This window comes from Symsagittifera roscoffensis, chromosome 3 (genome assembly GCF_963678635.1).
Source record: "Symsagittifera roscoffensis chromosome 3, txSymRosc1.1, whole genome shotgun sequence".
Classification (NCBI taxonomy): Eukaryota; Metazoa; Xenacoelomorpha; order Acoela; family Convolutidae; genus Symsagittifera; species Symsagittifera roscoffensis.
In genome coordinates, this window is record NC_087064.1 from 15,082,975 (window position 1) to 15,094,718 (window position 11,744).

At 34.2% G+C, this 11,744-nt stretch overlaps 3 protein-coding genes across 4 annotated transcripts in view; all 3 read left to right on the top strand.

The window, feature by feature from the left end:
• Nucleotides 1–11,744, top strand: part of LOC134842397 (integrator complex subunit 11-like) — a 546,173-nt gene that overhangs the window by 196,406 nt on the left and 338,023 nt on the right. The gene's annotated exons all lie outside the window — the stretch shown is intronic.
• Nucleotides 1–11,744, top strand: part of LOC134842399 (ubiquitin carboxyl-terminal hydrolase isozyme L5-like) — a 445,222-nt gene that overhangs the window by 82,913 nt on the left and 350,565 nt on the right. The window lies entirely within an intron of this gene.
• LOC134842831 (uncharacterized) lies at nt 4,904–10,911 on the top strand. Its single transcript, XM_063859330.1, has 5 exons — nt 4,904–5,088; nt 6,938–7,077; nt 7,406–7,543; nt 10,211–10,363; nt 10,685–10,911. The coding sequence occupies exons 1-5, from the start codon at nt 5,007–5,009 to the stop codon at nt 10,877–10,879; spliced, it is 708 nt and encodes a 235-aa protein (XP_063715400.1). The 5' UTR covers nt 4,904–5,006; the 3' UTR covers nt 10,880–10,911.

Sequence of the window (11,744 nt, forward strand, 5' to 3'; positions counted from 1 at the left end):
AAATCATGTGTGCTTTGACGTTTGATTTGTAAAAAATTAAGGCCCTTTCCAGTTCCCCCTTTCAAAATACCGAGTTTTTTGTTTGTTTCACGTGTTATTACGGCTAAATGCGTGATGTTCCGCTGTAAAGTACGAAAAACAACTTTGTTCACAGTTGTCGATTTGTTCACCTCGTCAATTTTCTTTGCATTATGACAACGTGAAATAAACTTTTCAAAAATTGAATTTTAAAGGGGGAACTGGAAAAGAGCCAAAGTTAACACAGCTGATGCATTTTTAATTCATCAAATGAACAGAAAAAAGTTATTTGTTTCAAACAGCAGTACAATGATAAAAAGTTCGATTTCAAAAATTTTCCAACTCAAAGTATCTTGCAATTTTTTCTGAATTGCATAATTTACACATAATGTGTCTTGATGCTTTTCAATTTATTACATGCAAAATTGTGTCTTTTTGTATTTGGTGCTACTTTTGGTGCATCGGATTGGCAATTTATTAGCATTGTATGTGCGCTATTGGTGGCTAGCTTTCGGGAATTTGAAGCATAAGTGGCTGAGTGGGTAGTGTGTGAGTCTCAAATTTGCTCGGTCGCAGATTCGAATCCGGCACGCAGCCGAGTTTTGCTAATTCGAGGCTTATTCCTTGTTTCTCCTATTTCACTTGATATAACTGCTTTTTGGTCGTGTCCTCGCAAGTGTCGCAAGCACTGCTTTGCCTCTGTGTAAAAACTCTATTTTGAACCGATTTGTGCACCGCAGCCAAATGTTTGAAAAATCATGCCAAAAAATTTTGGTTTGGACAATGCTTTGAAAAAAAGTACCATTTTGTCGGCGCTCGCTTCCCCTCAAAATTAGTAATCACTGGCACTAAAGGCGCCCTACAAACAGTTTAGGTTTGGTTAGCCACATTTGAAAGTCTGGAATTTTTACCAAAGAGGTGACGTTTTACGTAGTCAGGGGGTTGAATCTCTGAGGCAGAAGAGCGAAGTCTAGTTCCCGATTACAAAACACTTGCTCTTGCAAGTGTAATAGGGTATTGATTCGCAGATGATTTTTTTCGTGGTTCAAAATTTTGACTTTTGATGGATTAAAAGTTGTGTGTTTTGATGACTTGAACGTTTTTTTTTTCGTTATACGTAAATTTCATTTAATGTATTTCAAAATCAGATACTCTTTTGGGCAGACACAGAAAGGGGTGAAAACCTGAAATCTCCAGTAAATTTGCACCACACGGTTAGTAGTCACCGCTTCTAACTCTAATTTGTATTAGCCGTTAGCCGTTTGTGTAGCAAAAAACTGGGCTCTTCAAAAAATTATTTGAAGCAAAAAAAATTCAATTCTTCGAAAAACTACAATTTTTTGTAAATTATTGCAGTTTCGTATGCGTGGTGTGATAAAAGGATCTGTCGTAAAGCTGTAATTTAGGCATTTTCGACAATCATCGTCAAAGAGGCAAACAGGGCAATAGTCCAGTCCGATTATTATTTGTGGTACCTGATTTGGCGTGGAAAACAAAAAGATAAAACACTAAACGAATACAAAGTTCTGATACAAGTGTGATAGTTGAGTTCCGAAAATGTAGGTGGGTCCCTAATGAAAAACCGGTTTGTACAATACACATTTTAATTATGGGGTAGGATACCCAACAGAAATTTCCTTTATTAAGTTATCAAATGCTTCCGAATGAGTTCCGAATCGTTGTTTCCAAAAACTTTTTCTCACCGCGTTTCATTTCAGCCATTTCGCGATTAAAATCACAGCAATTAAGTATTTTCCTTCTAACAATCCGTTTTTCTCGTAAAAAAAGGTTATCGAATTTTCATTAGTACAAGCGTGGTTGATATCTCTAAAAATGCATATTTTCAGTTTTTGGCAAGATTTGTTCCATTTTAACCAAGTCAATTGAATTTAACAGCTATGAGTAAGATATTCTAGTGTGGGGAAAAGTTTGAAAATTTGTTTGTTTGCTTGTTTCAGCATCTCAGTAAAAAAGCCTAAAATGCGCAGGAATGCAAAGATATGGGTATGCAACTAACAAACAAATAGTGAAAATAGGAACTTGAGGCCGAAAAATGAGATGTTTCAGAAAGCTTAATTTCAAAACGTTTTCAATGTTGCCTTGTTTTAGTTTATTTTGTGCATTGCGAAAACAAATGCATCTCACGAACTGAAAACTGCCCCAGTCAAAATTTATTATTACCCAATAGTTTTAATGAACCATGTTTCAGACTTTCATTTAATATAAAAGATTATCGGGTAAAAAAGAATCTGCCAGATAACTAGATCAGGGTAGAAACCAGCCAGATCTGTAAGCTTGTTGTGCTAAACCCTGTTAAAGATAATTGGAAACATCTATTGTAACAAGTTCGGAGGAAATGTATTCGGTAAAACGCAGAGAAAATAAAAGCACTAATACGCGCGTGGGAATCAAAATTTGCACGCTAATGTGCATTGGGCCTACGTAACAAAAAAATTTTTGTTCCGACTTTCGATACGAAAGTAACGGAATATTTGTGCTCGGGGTGGGTTTTTTTTTTCTTCAGACAAATTTCGACTTTTTAACTAGCCATTTTTGACGGAACTTTTTTATATCATTCAAAAGGTATTGTTGTCCTGAGCTCAAATTTGAAAAGATATTTCACCTGTTTTTTTTTGCAAAGTTATGGGGGTTTAAAGATTGCCATTTTGGTCAATTTGGGACAATTAACGCGCGATTTATTTCGCGCTATTAACGCGTAAGCGGAGAGTTAATCCGTCTTAAAATCGTTCCAAATTGGTCAAAAGAAGCTTATTTGCCATAATTGATTGGTTACAAGGAGCTAAATCTATCTTTTGTACTTTAAATGGCGTGTGGGGGGATGATTTTCATAAAAAATTTCAAATTTAATAAAAAAAAATTTTTTTAATTTTATTACATTTAATTTTTTAATGTTATTACTGCTCCATAAAACCTTAAATGTCAGTCGGAACATTCAGGGCTTTGCCCTGATACGAGCAGTCTTGTTGCATTTGGAATCTTAACTATTGTCCTCAAGGAACTGTTTAATTTTTTGTCCATTGATAGTTCTTAAGGATTGCGTTCAGTTAAACATTGCGTCCATAGCGCATTCAGACTTTCTTTTGAAATGCGAGATTTTTGGTTGTTTTTGAAGAATCTTTCATAAAGCTTGGTAAAGCTTCAGAAATGTTTAAGATTCGGTGAACGTGTTTCAGAATTTTATTTAGGATGTTTGATTTTTATTATGTTTCATAAAAAGTTTCAAAGTTTGTTCAGGCTCACCATGATTTATCACAGTTTGAATGTTTTGCAATGTAGAAGTTCAGTTCGTTACTTTTATTAAAGGAAAGCAAACTCTATTTCAACAGAAAAAGCGTAAAGGTCACGAAAAACTTGATTGATTTCTATTTTTGGAGTGAAATTCAATTTTCAGCTTTCCCAGTGAAATAAAAATCTTACATTTTGATCCATTTTTTCTCAAATTGGGTTAACTTTATCAAAAAGGTGCTGGTCAAAAAAAATTGTTTTCAGACATTCAAAGAGCTTTAAGGCCTTCTGTTTTTTTCATCGAGTTTCAAAAGTTGATTTTTTGTAATAAACAATTTTTTTTAAATTTAACTCGACTATTTTCTAACTGTCTGCTGGCTATCTTTTTAATTGAAATGGTGTTCGCCCAGTCTTTTATCTGGAAATGACGCTAGCTAAGTTTTTTTGGAAAAACTTTGCTTGATTTTTGTTCCGACTTTCGATACGAAAGTAACGGAATATTTGTGCTCGGGGTGGGTTTTTTTTTCTTCAGACAAATTTCGACTTTTTAACTAGCCATTTTTGACGGAATTTTTTTATATCATTCAAAAGGTATTGTTGTCCTGAGCTTAAAATTGAAAAGATATTTCACCTGTGATCATTTTTTGTAAAGTTATGAGGGTTTAAAGATTGCCATTTTGGCCATTTTGACCAATTTGGGACAATTAACGCGCAATATAATTCGCGCTAATAACGCGTAAGCGGAGATTTAATCCGTCTTATAAATCGTTCCAAATTGGTTGAACGAAGCTTATTTGCCATAATTGATTTATTACAAGGAACGAAATCTCTCTTTTTGTACTTTATAAGGCGTGCGGGGGGATGATTCTCATTAAAAAAACTTTCAAATTTTAGAAAAAAAATTTTCCTTTAATTTTTTTATGTTATTACTGCTGCTCCATAAACCTTAAAAGGCAGTCGGAACATTCAGGGCTTCGCCCTGATACGAGCAGTCTTGTTTCGTTTTAGATAAGCTGTTTTGAATTTTGAGCTCTGCCGAAACAGTTATTATCGTCTTGGAAGTCTAAGCCAATAAGTGCTTTCGCTCCTCAAAATATGTGTTCATTTGTGTTGAATAATAGTGTTATTTTTAACCACTGGTTGGCATGTTTTGATATACTAAAGTTTATATTATGGTCAAAATAAGTTCATAATGAAATTATGATTGATTTGTCATAAATGTTGTAATGAATTTGTCAATGATTTTGTTCGAAACCTACAACTTGTCAAAAAAGTTTTAAAAACAATGAAAAATTTGAGCACTCCTTGCAAAAAATTTCGAAAGCTCCGCTTCATTATGTTTGGTTAGTCGAAAAATTACGTGCGAGCCGCATATTCTAGCTCTATTTCTATAAAATACGTCGACGGAAATTTCATGCGCGGACTCGTTTTTACGAGATTTTTTGAAGCTGGTCATATTTTCTAGCTTCCGGTCAATATTTTAAATAATTCAATCAAACTTGTTTTTCTATAGTAACAAATTTTGCTTAGATTATGAAAAACGTGAAACCGATCAGGTGGTTTTTCGACCTACGCAGGTGCTTTCATTATCTAACCATGGTGATTTCTAATTTAATATTCATAACAATATCCGTATTACTTTCCGTTGAGCAGTTTTGAAGACAGGATTGTGTGTAATTTAAGCTGCGCTATTTTGATTAGTATTTGAACTTAGAGAAATATTGATTCGTGGGGTTCCAGCGATGAAGAACTTGGATTCGAAGAGTCGGGCGTTGGTGTTGGTTTTTGGCACACTTTTCGCTTTGCCTTTGGCCGTTGGATCAGGTAAAAGTATAACTCATTCATAATGATTGTTTATATTTGAATAGATAGTCTAAGAGAAACCTGTAGAAGAAAAAATTATTTCCTGAATCAATAAATACAAAAACAGGATAGCAAGAAAAAGTTTAGGATATTTAATTGAAAAAAGTTGTCAAATTGTGATTTGTGTGGTAGCGATTCTTTTTTCTTTTTGAACAAAAAAATGTTCAAGCGCGGATCTTGATTTTTCTTGAAAGGAGTGGGTTTCAAAAAATAATTCAAAAGTTTTGTCGACCTTTTTGTCGACCCCAAAATATAAAGACCCTACTTTGTCCAATTTGTCTGCGCCGCAGGTGAATTTTTAAAGAAACCTAGGCTAACCCGACGTTTTAGGTGTTTTTTTAAACAATTTGTCAAAAAATGAGTTGTTTTCGCGCGATACGATCATAGTTAGGGTGATCTACATATTAATACTGTACTTTTTAATACCTCGCACGCCCTATAAAATACAAAGTGATAGATTTCGCTCCTAATAACAAAGCAGTTTTGAAAAGGTTTGAAAAGGTTTCTAGGGCGGCCTAAAACCCGCTTACGCGTTAATAAAGCGAAATATATCGCCCGCTAATTGTCCCAAATTAGCCATGTTGGCAATTTTTAAACCCCCATAATTTTACGAAAAAAGATCGCAAATTAAATATATATTTTTTAAAATTTGAGCTCAAAACTACATTTTCTTTTTGGATATAAACAAATTTCGTACAGTTTGGCTACTGGGAAAAATCAAATTTTGTATAGAGAAAAAACCATCCCTAGTACTACTCCGTCACTTCCTTCGGAAGTCTGAACAAAAATGTTGCTTAAGGGTCGAGTGATAATGCTAATGCTTTTGCTAACTTATTACCACAAATTTGACTTTAAAAATGTTTGAGCTCTTAAGCTGGCTAGTGAAAATTGGTACATTTTGATTCACTAAATAAAAAACAGAAAAATAGTCAAAAATAGTCACGTAAGACACTTAACTAGAATTATTTGACGAAAATAGATAGAAAACTATATATAGATCATATAAAGAAAATACCTCTCAAATGCTTAACTTTTTAGGAAAAGAAAGGAAAAAAAAACAATAAATTGTGTTCATGCTTTTTTGGAAAATTTTGACCAAACAATTGCGTGTTTTCGGCGAGCGCTCGCTCCTCAAAATTAGTATATATTAGCACCAAATGCGTCTTTAGAAAGTTCTATGGTCAGTCAGCCAAAAATGGATATCTCAAAACAGAACAAAGTAGTACCTTGGGTCGGCAGGGGGTCGAATCCCTGATGTGAATTTATTTTTCGCTTTTCTTCAGGTTTTCTGCTAATTGGAATTTTTTGCAATTTCCGACAATTCTGATTGGTTGACAACTCAATCCTTTGTACACTTTAAAAAAAAATAGCCCCCAGACAGTTGTCGGAAGTATATGATAACGCTGATTGACAAAAAGTGGGGAAAAACTCCACAAAACACCGAAGACTGACAAGCTTTATGCTTGTTTAAATTCAATAAATTTTCGATAACTTTTTCGAAAATTTGCAGTCTAATGATTTCTAACTAATGAATATTTACTCTTGTTTGAACATTTTTTGGTTTTTGGGAGCTCTTGTACTTTGGCACTGTGCGAGCTCTTGTACTTTGGGAGCTCTTGTACTTTGAAACCAATCATAGGACGTTTTCAGAACAAAGCTTTCAGACTTTCAAATTAGATTGATTAGTCTCACTTAGATTAATCTCAAACTGCTCCATGTTAACAATACCACGCAAAAGGATAAAAAGTTTCACATATGATCAAACACAATTCTTTGTCAAAAATCGTATGAAACTGTGCTGTTGTTTTAGTGCCGTACAACATATGGGGTCTGGACCAGAACTCATTTCAGCTGTTGAGCACTGTGGTGGAGAACCAGATCACTATTGGAGACATGATCAACTTCCGCTTCACTCTGGAGGCCAAAGAAGACATCGTTGATGATATCCTGGTAGGGAAGAGCAAGAAATCTTCAGATAATTAATCCAAAACAAATGATATCTCTTACGCAATAAAGATTTTTTTTTATTTTTCTTTCTTCATTAAGTGTGCATTTGTGTACCAGAATGAAGCTATAGTATCTCTAAATTGAGTTAAATGAAGACGAAGACGTAGTAGATTTTTACTCGAACCTCCTGGAAAAAAAACTCATTTTTTCAGAAGCTTTTTGCGGAAAAATTTTTGCATATTTTGCAGTATGATTCAAAAAATAAATAAACAAAGTAGTTCTAATAGAATAATTGTTCTAGAACATTCTTAAAGCGTGACTTGTGATTCAGATCGTGGAGATGTCTGCCTCGTACAATGGCTACAGCAGCCTCCTCTTCTGCGGATTGCCAACAGTCCACACTTCTGATGACACTATGAAGTACAGCAGATTTGGGTCCACGTACGACACTGTATTCGAGGGCATCTCAGTGAGTATACATTATATCTTAGTATGTTGACAATGTTTTTTAAATTTATTTCATCTTCGGATTTGCTCGTAGATTTTCATTTCCTTGAGTAAACCTTGTCTACATTTGCTGTAATTAAATTGCTGTAATTATATTGCATAATTGCCGTATATCATATATTTCGGGCTTGTTTTTTTTTCATTTTTTATTTGTCGGATTATTCTTCCGACTTTCGGAGCGTGCTGGAGGCAAGAGTGGATCTAGGGTTTTCTTGAGGGGTGGGCGGATTTTCAAAAACTTTCGAAACTTCGTCGACTTTTTTTAGGTCGATCAAATTGATTTCCGAGCTCTCCCAAGCACTAATAAACCTGTTTTGTTCAAATGTTCTGCGCCGCAGGAAAAATTTAAAAAGGCCGAAAAAGGCATATTTGGAATATTTTGGTATATTTTGGTAAAAACTCGCGTTTTTTTGGCAAGCTTCTCTTTCAAAATTATTAATTTCGGGCGCCCCAGCCTCCTTTACAAAAATTTTAAGGTCCGTCAGTCAAAAATGGATATCTCAAAATAGTACAAAGTTCAAAAAATATTTTACGCTTTGAAAAATTATCGGGGTTTGAAACTTGTCCATTTGGCTAATTTGAGACAATTAAAGCGCAAGATACGAGAAGTCTCGATGTTCCGACTTTCGAAGAAACTGACGGAGTATTTGTGCTATGGGTGGATTTTTTCTCCTGACAATTTTCGACTTTTTAATTAGCCATTTTTCACAGTATATCACCCGAAAAGTATTGTTGCTCTTGTATTTCACCTGCAATTTTTCGTCGTCATTTTATGATTGTTCAAAGATATCCATTTTGGCGATTTAAGACAATGAAAGCGCGATATATTTCGTGCTATTCATGTGTACCCAGTTTCACCATACTTGTCATAAAATTATCACATATGAACAAATGCTTAAAAGACAGCTTTTTCCAACATATACGCTAAGTCAACTATGAGATAATTCTGCGATAAACTTTTTTTCATATATGAAAATTGTATTTCAAAATAGTATTTTTTTTTCAAGTTTTGCTAAAATTTTTTGTATTTTGTTCGAAATCACAATAACCAGGGATTTAGTAATATAAGAAACCCCATTGGTGGAGGGTAAGAAATATCGAAAACACTCACATTTGAGTAGTAATTGTCTGAGATAGTGTTTCATTGTTCACTCAGAATTATAAATAAAATCCTTAACTTTTTGTTTTTGGCCAGAAAATTTTAGAAAAATAGTTAGGCTGTCGGAAATTGTGGCCTTATTCCTTATTTGTTTTGATAATTTGAGGTATATCTTACAAATTAAAACATGCAAAAGTTAGAGTTTTCAATACGACAAGAATTTTTTGTGAATTTTGTTTTTTTTTCTACAAAAAGGTCAGCCTGGACTACGTTATAGACAAAAAGAACTAATTATAGCATGCAAATTATTTTTTTCCCGAATAGGGTTCACTTGGTCATGAAATTAAAAATTTCGACTAAAATTTGAGAAAAAAACTTTCCCTCAAAACTGTATGATAAACATTTTTTCCATACATTCCATGTATTAACTTTTTTTTCCGACAATGTTCGAGGAAAATGACGGATTATTTGTGCAGTTGTTTTTTCTCAAAACAAGTTTCGACTTCTTAATTAGCAATTTTCGACGAAGTTTGGTTTGTATCATTCTCAAATTTGTTTGTTGTCTTGAGCTCAAATTCAAAAAGACATTTCGCCTGTGATCAGTTTCATGAAAATTTGGGCATTTAAAGATAGACAATTCGGCCAATTTGAGACAATTACGAATGATGTTTTTCGTGCTAATTACAGGTAAGCCGATTTTTAATCCCTGCTAGAGATCGTTTCAAATTGAACTGAGGCGAGCTGTGTGGACTAATTATTACTTCGCTCTAGGCAAAATATATCATTTTGAACTTTAATTAGTTTATGGGGGGTTGATTTACTAAAACAAATTTGACTTTTTTAAACTTCACGCATTTTCTAAATACGAACATTACTCCATACACTCTTAAATGCAGTCGGAACATTCAAGGCTTCGCCCTGATATACGAGCAGTCTTCTTTTTTTCACTATTTTTTGAAATAAAAATTTTGTTATCGTTTTCAAATCAAACGCTACTCCCTTGACCTTAAAAGGCAGTCGGAATTTTCAGGGCTTCGCCTCGATCAGTGTTGTTAGTATCTATAATTGAGCCAAAATGCTTGACATACATCAATTATGTCATCTTAACAATGCTTAATCAATGAGTTGAAAATATACAAGCAAAATCGAAAATCAATTAGGTTTGAAAACAGAGATAACAACAGTTTGCTCTGTGTATAAAAAATATTTATCCGTTTTTCGTACCCACATATTTTTTACAATTTTAGTGCACGTACAGAATTTCCTGGACATTGTATGACTATCTTTTTGTTCAACCCTGGCTTAGATAAAGACAATTCCGCTAAGGGTCATTTCATAACCAAAATTATTACTATGAGCTATAGGATTAAACAATTATAAAATAAATTTTATTACTGAATTTTTAACTGAAATAAAACGGAAAAACATTTAAAAACCGAATAACATTCCATAATCTTGCTTTTGCTTTTTCAATTCACCGTCCTATATAGCGAATGTTTTGAATATTTTTGTTGAAATGCTGTTTTTCAGTACGATTCGTACGTTTTCGACTTCGGGAGCCTTTCGGCCAAGAGTGGCGACACGATCGCGTTCGACTTCGAGATGCTGGTGGCGGACAACCAGCTCTACGAGGAGGGGGCTCAGTACTGGATGGGGGTGGGGGTTGAGTTCAACCACTCAGAGGTGGCGGCGATATGATATAACAGCTGGCTCATTTTGCTTTCAATTGAAGCAAAACATTGACGGGATAATAACTTAGTTCAAATCTTGAACTAAAAACAAAAAAATTACCAAAAAAAAAACTTAAGAAAATTAATAAAATGCGTTTAAAATTAAGATAACATTTGTTTCAAGAGGTTTCATTAGCGCGAAGTTCTATCTTATAACCTTCCAATTTCAAGTGCGAGCATTTAAGTATATGTATATCATTGTACCAGAATATACTTTTTTAAGTTATTGTACGGATAATGGCCACCTATTGTATCACATCGCCCCCTTATGCAGTCCATCTGGGTCAATGACATCGCCTTCTACCTCGCCCCAAAGCCGGTCAGTCTCCTCCAGAAACCCCTCCCCCATGTCGGTGGTCAAAGGGGGCTCTCGGACATGACTCTCCCGTTCGGGTGGCTTCGCAACGACTGTTCCTCTGAATTTAGGTTGAGCAGAAAATCCATAAAATCTCTCAAGAACTTGATTTGAACTGAATAAATATTATATAATTAGCTCTTCTACGGCCCCATTTACAAAAAATGTTTTAAAATAATTGATAAATGAATGTGCGAACATTTATACGAATTCGACTTTGTGTTAATAATAATTTAAGTTGCAAAATTGATGGTGGGGCAAATAGTGGAAGAGCCACGTGAATTACCATTGCGAGTGTGAATGTATTCATGATCCTACGAGAATTTGTTCATGGCTTTTTAAAATAAAATTTTTCAGAAAAAAAAAACGTTTTAAGCCTCAACTCAAGAACAGTCGAGTGCGGGTCATCTAGGGAAAGCTGACATTCAGAAAACGATCTACATTTAATTTTGGTTAAAATAGTTGCGGTGCTCAGAAGGGATTGAAGTACGGCAAAGTTTTTGGAGATAACGGCCCAAAAATACGCAAATATGCACACTAGAAGGTTATTACTTAGCGAATCAGAACACATATTTGTTCTTGAATCATTCAATAAATTCAAGCTCTGCGTCTTTTTCTGCGTTTTTGCATCTTGAAGTAAATATTGAGCGGGCTATTATGTGTCTGCTTATTTTTTGTCGTCTGGAATTTTCTTTACACCTGAGCAATATTCACTGATTCAACATCCTTCTGATGTCTTCCTGAAAGGATGCAGATAATTGAGATCAAAGAAATGAATAGATCCTTGTGTTAAATTTCTAAACCTAAAAACATAGTTTAACCTGATTTGAAATACTTGAATTTGTCAAGCAAAATTTTAAGAATCATTAAGTGTCTCAGAGAATGGCTGGCATATATGAATAGTCAAATGCGGGTCATTTAGGAAAAGCTCAAAATCAGAACCGATTTACATTCCTGGTTGTATTGTTTCCGGGCTTTC

Excerpts from the sequence above, each read along its gene's own strand:
- LOC134842831 (XM_063859330.1), top strand. The coding sequence starts at position 5,007 with ATGAAGAACTTGGATTCGAAGAGTCGGGCGTTGGTGTTGGTTTTTGGC. Across the intron at positions 5,089-6,937 it reads GCCTTTGGCCGTTGGATCAG|TGCCGTACAACATATGGGGT; the intron begins GTAAAAGTATAA and ends CTGTTGTTTTAG. Across the intron at positions 10,364-10,684 it reads TTGAGTTCAACCACTCAGAG|TCCATCTGGGTCAATGACAT; the intron begins GTGGCGGCGATA and ends CCCCTTATGCAG.